General features: G+C 40.8%; 1 protein-coding gene across 3 annotated transcripts; it reads left to right on the top strand.

The window, feature by feature from the left end:
• The first annotated feature begins 342 nt into the window (after positions 1–342).
• Positions 343–11,902, top strand: LOC117926683 (G-type lectin S-receptor-like serine/threonine-protein kinase At2g19130). 3 transcript variants are annotated; one of them, XM_034845902.1, is made up of 2 exons: positions 343–2,888; positions 11,887–11,902. In XM_034845902.1, the coding sequence occupies exon 1, from the start codon at positions 401–403 to the stop codon at positions 2,879–2,881; it is 2,481 nt and encodes an 826-aa protein (XP_034701793.1). In that variant the 5' UTR covers positions 343–400; the 3' UTR covers positions 2,882–2,888; positions 11,887–11,902. The 3 variants fall into 3 exon arrangements, with proteins under 3 accessions (XP_034701793.1, XP_034701792.1, XP_034701790.1); XM_034845901.1 differs by lacking the exon at positions 11,887–11,902 and adding an exon at positions 3,817–4,088; XM_034845899.1 differs by lacking the exon at positions 11,887–11,902 and adding an exon at positions 3,013–3,176.
• The last annotated feature ends 910 nt before the right edge of the window (positions 11,903–12,812 follow it).

Below are 12,812 nucleotides of genomic sequence, written 5' to 3'. Positions count from 1 at the left end.
ACAGAGAGATGTCCCACCGGGCGTGCTAGAAATTTGTACGCACAGATTTCGTAAAATTTTATCCTGCAAAAATTAGCAAAAATAAAATAGGAAAAATAACACAAAAATAAATAGTCCAATTCAATCACAATTTTCTAGAAAGTTTTAGACCAACAATGGAGTCTTCGTTCTTCTGACGACTTAGGAATAAGGGCAAAGGGCATGGTGGTCAGTTCAAGCAGCTTGATTTTGACTTTAAATTGTGAGACTGAGACAACAACCACTCGTTTGGTTTTCCTCCATGACCCGCATGTTAGACTTCTTCTTCCCCACTTCTTTTGTCTCCTCTCTTTTTAGTTTTTACACACTCGTTATAAATCCTCTGAAATCTCTTCTTTTGTTTGGGCAGAGTGGTGCAGCCATGGATACCAGAAACAACCCTTGGCTCAAGCTTTCAATTCTCTTCTTATGTCTAACTCTCAAGATCCATCTCTCCCATGGAGGTGACACCATCTCTGGGAACGAAACTCTCTCTGGGGATCAGACCCTTGTCTCTGCAGGTGGCAACTTTGTATTGGGTTTCTTCAAGCCAGGTAATTCTTCATACTATTATATAGGCATGTGGTACAAGAAAGTTTCTGAGCAGACTATAGTTTGGGTGGCGAATAGAGACACCCCTGTCACTGATAATCGTTCTTCACAGCTGAAAATATTGGATGGTAATTTAGTTCTTTTCAATGAATCCCAAGTCCGTGTTTGGTCAACCAATTTGACCTCCAATTCAACTAGCTTAGAAGCTGTTCTTTTGGATGAAGGGAACTTTGTTCTGAGAGTTACTGGGGCTGTTTCAAATGAAACAAGATGGCAGAGCTTTGATCATCCCACCCACACATGGCTTCCTGGTGCCAAGCTCGGATTGGATAAACGTACCAAAACCCCACAGCTTCTCACTTCTTGGAAAAATACGGATGATCCTGCAAATGGGTTGTTTTCCCTCGAATTAGACCCAGATAGCACCTCACAGTACTTAATCCGGTGGAATAGGTCTAAGCAGTACTGGACTAGTGGGACATGGAATGACCAAATCTTTAGCTTAGTTCCCGAAATGAGATTGAATTATATATACAATTTCAGCTTCTATTCTGATGCCAATCAGAGCTATTTTACCTATTCAGTTTACGATAAGACAATTATCTCTCGATTCATTATGGATGTTTCTGGTCAGATCAAGCAATTGACTTGGTTGGAGTCATCCCGTCAGTGGAATCTGTTTTGGTCTCAACCCAGGACACAATGTGAGGTCTATAACTTTTGTGGGCCTTTCGGAGTTTGCAATGATGATAATACTGATGTTTTTTGTGAATGTTTGACGGGTTTCACGCCAAGCTCTCAAAATGACTGGAATTTGGGGGATCGGTCTGCTGGGTGTAAGAGAAACACTCGTTTGCAGTGTGAAAGCAACTCGCTCAGTCAGCAGAAAGATAGGTTTTCATCTAAGCCTAACATGAGATTGCCTGAAAATCCCCAAACTGTAAATGCTGGGAGCAGATCAGCATGCGAATCGGCTTGCTTCAATAACTGCTCTTGCACTGCTTATGCCTTTGACAGTGGATGCTCCATTTGGATTGATGGCCTCATGAATCTGCAACAGCTTACCGATGGTGATAGTAGTGGAAAGACTTTCTATCTGAAGCTTGCTGCTTCAGAGTTTCCAAATTCCAGCAGTGACAAGGGGAAGGTTATTGGTATTGCGGTGGGATCGGCTGCAGCCATGGTAGCCATCTTAGGCCTTGGCTTGTTCATAATTTGGAGACGACGTAGATCGGTTGGAACTGCAAAAACAGTAGAGGGTTCATTGGTGGCATTTGGATACAGAGATTTGCAAAATGCCACGAAGAATTTCTCAGAAAAATTGGGGGGAGGAGGCTTTGGTTCTGTTTTCAAAGGGAGATTGCCTGACTCAAGTTTCATAGCTGTGAAGAAGCTTGAAAGCATCAGCCAAGGAGAGAAGCAATTCCGATCAGAAGTCAGCACTATTGGAACAATCCAGCATGTTAATCTTGTTCGACTCCGTGGATTCTGCTCAGAAGGTACTAAAAAGTTGCTGGTCTACGATTACATGCCCAATGGTTCTTTAGATGCTCATCTTTTCCATGAAAAGGATTCAGAAGTTTTGGACTGGAAGAAGAGGTACCAAATCGCGCTCGGGACTGCCAGAGGCTTGACTTATCTCCATGAAAAGTGCCGAGACTGCATCGTCCACTGTGACATAAAGCCAGAAAACATTCTTTTGGATGCTGAATTTTGCCCAAAAGTGGCAGATTTTGGCCTGGCAAAGCTTATTGGGCGTGATTTCAGCCGGGTCCTAACAACCATGAGGGGCACAAGGGGCTATCTTGCACCAGAGTGGATTTCAGGCGTAGCCATAACAGCCAAAGCTGACGTCTACAGTTATGGAATGATGCTTTTCGAGTTTATTTCAGGGAGGAGAAACTCAGAGGCTTCTGAGGATGGAAAAGTTAAATTCTTCCCAACTTTGGCTTCAAGCGTGCTAACTGAAGGAGATGATATCCTCATCCTGTTAGACCGAAGGTTGGAGAGGAATGCAGATCCAGAAGAACTAACAAGGCTCTGTAGAGTGGCTTGTTGGTGCATCCAAGATGAGGAATCTCAGAGGCCATCAATGGGTCAAGTAGTTCAGATCCTTGAGGGGGTTCTGGATGTGAACCCTCCTCCAATCCCGCGAACCCTTCAAGTTTTCGTTGACAACCAGGAGCAAATAATCTTCTTCACAGAATCATCCTCATCCTCGGGCCAGAGTTCAAAGCCACGCAGCAATATTTCTACTGCTTCATCTCAGACCAAGAGCACCGTCTCATCAAGTTCCATTTCAGAAAAATGAGGATCAAGTAAGCAATTTCATATCCAGTTCAAGTAGACCGGTTACTGCATTTTTTTTCCAAGTATGCCTAAGGCCATATCATGTGCTGATTTTTTTTCGTTTGTGTCTTTGTTTTTGTTTTTGTATCAAAGCCTAGGGCCACTGTTAGTAAATGGTGGCTGCTGTTTCTAGTTTACATAATTTGTATATTCAACGGAAGCCTTAGCTTCAACAACTCGGTTACCGGGACAGTTTCTCCTGTATTAACAAGCATCATTTCTTCAACCATCTTAAGAAAAATTGTGTAAATTTAGTATCTCAGTCATCTAGAGGAAAAAAAATAAAAAAAATACTCGTTGAGTATAGAAATTGATGGTCACAACATATTGTTTACTAGGCCTGGGAATTCGATATACAGATTGAGCTTACAGAGACTTGAGATTACAATGTGTTTAACTTCTACTTGAAACTATGTATGAAGTATTCTTCTTTACATGGGATATCAACAATCTTTACCTAGGTTGACTGTGAGATGTGGATATCAGGCTTTCAAAACTGAAACTAACCCTTTCCTGTAGGTTTCTGCTAACTACTTTCTGTTCCCATTATCTACAAAGACCTGAAATACGGTGGCTACTGCTTTAGTGTTTGTGCCTCGCCCTCCATTCTAGTTGTCATCTTCTTTAGAAATCTTTACATGGGAAGACGGATGAAGCTGCAAGTAATTCTGTACAAACTAGGAGAGAAATGGTTGTGTTCTAGACTATAATACAGAAGGGCACCATCTCAGCATTTCCGGGAAATGAAGAACTCATAGTCTGGCTGCCGGTTGACTACCTTGACGTTGTTTTTGGAAACACACCCTCTAGCAAATAGCCATGCATTTTCCTGAAGTGTTCTGATCCTCTCTTTGAGGGTTTCTGAACTGTTGACAAGTTTACTATCTTTTGATGAAGCATCCACAGGTATCTTCAGATCAAACGAGCATTCACCCTGCAAATATAGGAAGTTAGGGGGATATCGCACCCATGCCCAATCAATAAATCACAAGCCTGGCGGTTGAGAAAAACAAGCTCAGAAGTAAGGCAATCTTTTTGCAAGAGATAATCATAGAGTTGTGCCAGCAGAAATCTCCAGTAAAAAGACACTTTTATTTATCCATTTTTAAAGCAGACAACATAATCTGCAAGATGAGGAAGTATATCTAATTTGTGCTACAACTAGGCAGGTTGTACCCTAATTTGTTTTGTCATGGCATTATATCCGCGAAGGTTTCTTGTAGTGTGAGCCTGTTAGATCTCATCTTAGATGTTTCAATCCCTTCCATGTGGATCATTTCATTATTTCCAACAGAAATACAAGCAGTTGTAAAGTCCTTATATAGGGAAAAATCAATACTCTACCATCAGCAGTGCTGCAATAACATTTATATCTTCTGTCTCCTAAGTCTTAGCCAATCATCAACACATCTATATATATATTATGTTCACCATATTCTGCATCCCTTAGTAAAGTAGAATAAGTTACCGTAATGTTTAAATACCAGACATGATGTTTGTTTTCTCAGTCTGTGTTCCTGCAGACCTGAGGCCATTCACCATCTTTCAGTTTGGTATATGTTATTATTATTTTTTTATATATATACATAATTGAGAAACCTTCCATGGCCAAGTCCTTTGGATTCTTCATGGGGACTCAAACCTTGGGATGTTGGTTGCACCTGTCACAACTAACATTGGGTAATCGAAGGCATTCAACCACCAACAAAAACCAAACCTGGGACAGTGCACCTCTACCATGCATCCATCATTTACCCTAACCAATCGAGCACACCGATGGGCTTTGGCACATATCAATTATCATAACCGCACATCAAAGTTGGTACAATAAGCAGCACAATCTTTTGTTCATGTCTTGTTTTGTAACCCATGATTGCATTATGAAGACGAATGTTGTCTGTGGATGCTTTTACTTCCATAAGATTAAAGAAACTTAATGAAAACCTAGATATGGTGAAAAAAGAAATATAGAGGGCTTAAATTTATGACACAGTTCATTAGTTCTCAACCTTTCAGTTATTTAAGTTTGGCATTGGAAGAAATAGTCTCATTCTAAAGTTTGCAGCATGTAACCAAATCAGGTACTTCTTATTTTCTATTATTTATCAGAGGAGTAATACATATATATATATACAATTGAGAGACCTGATTAGGAAGGTGTTATCCCTAAGGAAACAACCACATTATGGTATGTACAGATATGTACAGCTAACACTCCCCCTCAAGCTGGAGCATAGATGTTGATCATGCCCAGCTTGTTACAAAAGTACTCAACTCGAGTTCCATTTAAAGCTTTTGTAAAAATATCCCCAAGTTGCTCTCCAGTCTTCACATAGCCAGTAGAGATTAGATTTTCCTCAATCTTTTCACGAATGAAGTGACAATCAACTTCAATGTGTTTGGTTCTTTCATGATAGACTGGGTTCGCAGCAATATGAAGAGCGGCTTGATTGTCACACCAAAGCTTTGCTGGCATTGTGCACTTCAATCCCACTTCACATAAGAGTTGATGTATCCATATGATTTCACAAGTAGCCTGTGCCATGGCCCTATACTCAGATTCTGCACTCGAACGGGATACAACACTCTGCTTCTTACTTTTCCAAGCCACTAGATTCCCGCCGAAGAACACACAATAACCTGTAGTGGATCTTCTATCAAACTTAGAACCTGCCCAATCCGCATCAGAAAAACACTCAATACGAGTGTGTCCCTGACTACTATATAGTATGCCTAGACCAGGAGCCTTCTTTAGATAGCACAAAATCTGCTCTAAAGCCGCCCAATGCTTTATTGTAGGCGCAGATGTGAACTGACTAACAACACTTACTGCATATGCAATATCTGGTCGCGTCACGGTGAGATAATTTAGCTTCCCAACCACTCTCCGATACCTTTCAGGGTTGTAGAAGGGATCTCCATCATCTGGCATAAGTTGTACATTAGGCACCATCGGGGTAGTACATGGCTTTGCTTCTATCTTATCGGTCTCTTTAAGCAGATCAAGCACATACTTCCTCTGTGATAAGAACATCCCTTTCTTGCTCCTTGATACTTCTATTCCCAGGAAATACTTCAGTTCACCCAAGTCCTTTGTATGAAACTTGGAATGCATGAATGTCTTAAGATCAGAGATTCCTGCATGATCATTTCCTGTAATAACTATATCATCGACATAGACCACAAGAAGTATGATACCAGCAGCTGTTTTCTTGTAGAAAACGGAGTGATCTTTCTCACTCTTGTTCATGCCAAATGCTTGGATCTCCTTACTGAATTTTCCAAACCAAGCACGGGGACTCTGCTTCAATCCATAGAGAGCTTTTTTCAGACAACAAACCTTCCCATACTCCCCCTGAGCAACAAACCCAGGAGGTTGCTCCAGATAGACCTCTTCCTCTAAATCACCATGAAGAAAAGCATTCTTGATGTCTAACTGATGTATCATCCACTGTTGGGAAGCAGCAATAGAAATAAATAGTCGAACTGAATTGAGTTTGGCAACAGGAGAGAAAGTATCAGAATAGTCTACTCCATATGTCTGAGCATATCCTCTAGCTACAAGTCTGGCTTTCAGTCGTGCCACAGAGCCATCAGGATTAACTTTTACCGCAAAGACCCACTTACAGCCAACAACTTTCTTTCCTGGAGGCAAATCAACAAGTTTCCATGTATGATTATCCTCCAATGCACAGATTTCTTCAAGCATTGCATTCTTCCACCCAGGATGATTCAGGGCCTCTGTAACAGTTTTAGGGACTGAAATAGAATCTATAGAGGCTACAAGGACACTTGAGGAAGGTGACAGGTGATCATAAGACACAAAGTTAGCAATGGAATAGATAGATTTGCAGTGTCGCTTACCTTTTCGAAGGCTAATAGGAAGGTCGAGATCACTGGAAGGATCAGATGACGAAGGAGCTGGTGCAGGACATGTATCTGTTGTCACTGGGCGCCGAGAGTATACCTGGACAATGGGTGGTTTGTCTGGAGCAGGAGGAATAGTAACAACAGGACCCAAATGAGCAAGAGACGCATCAGAATCAACCACACTTGATTGTCCAGCAATTGGTCTTGAATGAACCACTTGATACACGAGCCATTCTTCATCCTCCTCACTTGCGGAACTTGTGGGTGAAGAGAAGAAGGATGTGTCTTCGGAAAACACAACATCCATTGAAATTAGATACTTATTGAGATCAGGCGAGAAACATCTATAGCCCTTTTGCAGTCTTGAGTACCCTAAGAAAACACACCGTAACGCCTTAGGATCAAGTTTAGTAACAAAAGGCCTTGTATCTCTAACATAGCATGTACATCCAAAAATTCTTGGTTCAAGGGGAAAAGTTGATTTCTGTGGATGTATTACTTTGTACGGAATATCACCTTTAAGCACTACAGTGGGCATACGGTTGATCAGAAAGCAAGCTGTGGAAACGGCATCAGCCCAAAACTATTTCGGAACCTTCATCTGGAACATGAGTGCACGAGCTGTCTCAAGTAAATGCCTGTTTTTTCTTTCAGTAACCCCATTTTGAGAAGGAGTATCAACACATGATGTTTGATGAAGAATCCCATGGTGACTCAGGTAATTCTGAAATGAGTTAGACACATATTCTTTTCCATTATCGCTTCTTAATATTTTCACAGACACATCATATTGGGTTTTAATCTCAGCAGAGAAAGCACAAAAATGGGAAAACACTTCTGAACGATTCTTCATAAAATAAATCCAAGTCATTCGAGAAAAATCATCCACAAAGGTAACAAAATATCGAAACCCAGTTTGAGAAGTAACAGGGCACGGACCCCAAACATCAGAATGTACTAACTCAAACAAAGACTCAGCCCGTTTATTAATCCTTGGGCCTAAAGAACTACAATGATGCTTCGCAAAATGACACGACTCACAATCTAATGAAGGTAAAGTATCAAACTGAGGACATAATTTCTTCAACACCGATAGAGAAGGATGTCCTAACCGACAATGAGCTTCAACAGGAGAGGCAGTACTAACACACGCAACTGGTCGAGGTACCCACTCGTCAAGAATATAGAGCCCATCAGATACATGTCCTTTACCAAATGTCCGGTTCGTCATAAGATCCTGAAACACACAATGATCAGGGAAAAATGAGACACTACAATTCAGATTTTTGGTAAGTTTACTGACAGAGATTAGGTTAAAGGCCAAATTTGGTAAGTTTAACACAGACGATAACGTAATAGAAGATGTTGGTTTCACAGTCCCAGACCCTTTAATCTCATAGGTAGAACCATCAGCAACAGTAACAGGGGGAGCAGAATGTGTTCTGAAGGTAGAGAAAGTTTTATGATTACCTGTCATATGATCTGTGGCACCTGAATCAATTATCCATTTGTTTGAGGAGGAGACAAGACATGTTTTACCTGACTCTGCCAGAGCACTAACAGGAGTAGATGCTTTCAGTGTGTCTTGATACTGTGAATATTTGGCAAACTCTTCTGCTGTCATAGTGATGATCTTGTCTGAGGAGTCTGAAAACGTAGCAGTATCAGATGTAGCAACATTGGCAGTTTGAATTCTCCGATTTCGATTTTGCAATTTCCTACAGTTTCTCTTGGTATGGCCAGCCTCATGGTAATAAAAAACACACAATAGTACTTGAATCATTGCCACGATTTTCGAATGCCCTGTTTCCGCCCCTATTATTCACCCTTCTTGTATTTTCTGCATTTCCTCCTTTGGCAACAAGAACATTGGTGTGCTGAGAAGATGAGACATTCTCAGTTCGTAGAACTCTATTGAAAACTTCCTGAAGGGAACCAATGTCAGAACCAGAAAGAATCTGAGATTTGGCAGTCTCAAACTCAGATGGGAGACCGGATAAGAAGCTCATAACAGCCATCTATTCCCGTTGAGCCTGTTGGACTCTAACATCCGGACTAAAAGGCATAAGTGCATTCAATTCCTCATATACCTTCTTGAAGTCCATAAAATATGCAGTGAGGGATTTAGCTCCCTTTTCAGGACAATGGAAGGCATTTCATACATCATACATCCGAGAGACATTTCCTTTTCCAGAATACAGAAAATCAAGATAATCCATTAGCTCCTTAACAAATTCGCAATGGCTCAGCAGACCAACAATATCACTATTAATAAAGTTTTTCATCTGCAGAAATAACCGTGCATCATCTTGCAACCAAAGTTTTCTAGTGATATCAGTAGGAGGTTCCTCAGTCAAGTGATCATCTTTAGCAACACTTCTCAGATAAATTTTGATAGTCTTGCTCCATTCAATATAATTAGACCCATTTAATTTGTGTTCAGTTATTTTTGACACAATGGGCACTATATCAGCAACAGAATGCTTATTCTCTTCCATGATAAAATTCAATCTCCAAAGTAATCAGCCCAAACCAGAAATTACAATTCGCCACACAGCAAGAAGAAAGAGACAAGTACCTTTCTTACACAAAGGGGCAAAAGCGTCAAAGATTGCGTCAAAAGCAACTATAAAACCCCTTGACAAAATGGATTGCTATCGTGGCTGCCAAGGTGGGCGGAAGGAGAATCACAACCGTCGGTTTCCGGCGACTGTGATGTACAGGGAACAGCCGGCCAGATTCGGAGCAAAGTGCGAATCTAGGGTTGCGGCGGAGCAGGAGGAATGCCGGTGATCAGCGTCGAAGAGAAAGCGTGAGAGGGTGTCGGGATCTGAGATACGCGCATCTGAGAAGAAGGCGTCTCAGGAAGGTGGATCGAGGGGCAAGGTTCCGGCGAAGGTGACAAATCTGACCAATCTCCGTCGACGCGTCCCAATGGCAGAATCTCAACACCATCCACAAATCTCTCTCTTTCTTTCTCGAGGATTGCAGCGGTGACTCGCGGTAACCAGAGAGATCGGGATCAGGAAAGGGTTCATTCACGGAGCCCCAAGGGCAGAATCTCAAAGAACAAGAGCGGAGCGAGATCACCTTGGCCAGAGAACGGGATTGCGACACCCACGCAACTGATCGGAGGTCAACAGAAGCTGCTACGCTCCTCCACGCGCCGGCGCGTGAGTTGATGCGTCCTGCTTCTCACGCGTTCAGCTTTAGGTCGCCGGACTTCGGGTACCGGCCGATCACGACACCTCCCAGACTTTGAGCCAATGGCTCTGATACCATGTAACCAAATCAAGGTACTTCTTATTTTCTATTATTTATCAGAGGAGTAATACATATATATATATACAATTGAGAGACCTGATTAGGAAGGTGTTATCCCTAAGGAAACAACCACATTATTGTATGTACAGATATGTACAGCTAACACAGCATAATAAATCAAGAGTAGCAGTGCTTTACCTGTGCATTGTAGCTTTGCAGTCCCAGCACAGGAAAGACGATACACAACATATTCTCATTGAGAGAATCAGTTGAATTGCATCTTTGAACTAAATATCCAAGTGAATGGTAAGTCAAGAATGATGCACGGAAATTGCCTTCTGGAATTCGATATATAGGATACCAAGCAACTGAAAACCTGAAAGCCATTATCTGTAAGTATGCTGAAATCAATTTTCCAAGATGAAACAAGTCGATTGAAAACTAATTAGATTAGATTTTCCTAACCAAGATGCAGGATGTAGCTCATGTAGCTTCATGCATGCCAGCTTTGATGGGTCACCAAATGCTTGATGATTGGAATTTCCATTGTTGATGAGCTCCATAATCCTGCAATAAATAAAAGATTAGCCTCTTACCAGTGAAATATTAACCACGGATTGACTATGGGTCGAGCAGAAATGATGATTATGCAAGAAAGGCAGGAAGATGAAGAACATTTAAAAGTTAACAAAATAGCTAATGCTGGACAGAAATGGAAAAAATAAAAGCTGAAAAATCAACGCTTTTTCCATTCAGCTCTATGTACATCCACAGTCTAGTTAAATCATAATCTTTCGTCTTCTCTTACTATTTCATCCTGTTTTCATTTTGGCTCCTTCCTCTTTGTCCTCATGCTAACCTTAAACATCCATTCTAGTGCAATCATTGGCATTCTTTATATACCATCCCAGCTTCCTCATTCATCTATGATAATTTTTTAGATGTATTGTTTCTTGACTGCCCATCATTCTGTTCCATAAATCATGGGTGGCCTCAGATCAGTTTCACAAAATTCTTCCTTCAACTTGACAGAAACCAAATGAATACACACCCACTATGGAAGCACTTCTTCCCATCACCATGAGTGGAATATAAATAGTAACCTTGTTCTGTTTTAGTTATAGAGGGGTTCAACAAGAGGCCCACCGAAATCCTATTTAACATATTGCTTTCTGTGTTTTGTTTTGTCACTGCATATTGTCCAATAATTTCTACACATTTCACCACTATTTCAACAAAAACCCATTAAAGAAATCACAAATTCAACAATAAAAAATTACCCCACAATTCATTTGTCCATTTGCCACATGGCTAAACTAAGGAAAAACGGAAAAAAATTAAAAATTGAAATGTATTTTTATTGACCAATTAGAATTGTCTCCCAAGATCTATAATTGCTTCAAAAGGTCCAATATACATATATTATTAGACCTCTTGAATAGAATCAAAAAGATTTTGTGAAAAGTTAAAGATTTTCGCATAGAAGTAAGCACTTCAAATTAAAACATAGAAGTTGAAATGCGAATTGGAAGTACCTCAAAATTTGAGGTGTTCAAGATGTGGCCACCATCAGATTGGCAGACTAAAGCCAAAGAAATAGCATATAGCCACAATATTGATGTGTGCCAACTGTATCATAACAATATGGCACCATCCTTAATTTAAGTGCAAGCTGAAACATAGATTCAAATCAACAATATTTAATACAGAGAAGAATAAAGAGAAACAACAATAGAGTAGCAAGAACTTACTTGTTATGCAGTGGCTTTCGTAGCTGTGGCTGCTCAGATTCAAAAAACTCAAATACTAGCTCATTATTACTTGAAAATGCAGGTAAAGCAATTATACTCAAAGACTCATTTCCATCATATGGGGAAACCTCGAATGAATGGACCAGCTCCTGAGATGAGTCAAATTTCAGCAGTAATTTTATTTCCTCCTGAATATGCTTCATATCTTTTGCTTCTAGAGAAGGTGCAGAAATCTGGGTTTCAGAAGGAGAATGAGATTCGACTTCTCTTATGTCCTGAATTTCAGCCTCCATGCGTTCTGTACTTTGACTGTTGGAGACTTGTGGGTGACAAAACAACTGAACGGCTGAAAGGAAAGGAACAAAATGGGCATGAAATGATAATGAATCAGTAAGCAGCCCTTTCAGATTTCGGGAATCTTCAGCCTTAACATCCAATCCATAATTTCCTGGCTTTTCATACCAGTTCCAAACAGCATTAAGTGACACATCAGGTATCTGATGTTTGCAGAGGGAACCATGGGAGGGCTGACTAGCTGAGCAATCATCACATTTCTCATATACAAATGAAGAAGAAATAACCGGAGTGGCAGACTGGAGGAGTTTTTCAAATTCTGCAAGCGGGCAGCCGGTAGCAAGCTGAACACTCTCAGACTCTAATTGCAGTCTGTAGGCAGCATCTAGAGCTTGAACTGCCATTTGTGAGCCAATTGAGAACTGAGTAGAATCCTGTAGTTTATTACTACATGCAGCATTATCTTCAGCAGTTTCAACTTTAATTTTTGACCTTCGACTGCCGTATTCATATCTTCAAGTCGTGTGGCTTCACTTTCAACTGAAGTCATGCTGGGATTGCATATTAAGCTTGTCTTTCCAGGGTCACTTAAAGTAGCAGGTTCAGACACTGGAACCTTATGTCCTTCCAGATGGCCATCATTCTCCTTTGAGCATGGAAATGGTGGAGTATCACTATGACCATTAGCATCGACAAGACTAGTGCTCTCCAGCA

This window comes from Vitis riparia, chromosome 12, assembly GCF_004353265.1.
Source record: "Vitis riparia cultivar Riparia Gloire de Montpellier isolate 1030 chromosome 12, EGFV_Vit.rip_1.0, whole genome shotgun sequence".
Taxonomy (NCBI): domain Eukaryota; kingdom Viridiplantae; phylum Streptophyta; class Magnoliopsida; order Vitales; family Vitaceae; genus Vitis; species Vitis riparia.
This window is presented reverse-complemented; position numbering and strand designations above follow the sequence as displayed.

Coding starts and splice junctions, on each gene's coding strand:
- LOC117926683 (XM_034845902.1), top strand. CDS start 401: ATGGATACCAGAAACAACCCTTGGCTCAAGCTTTCAATTCTCTTCTTA.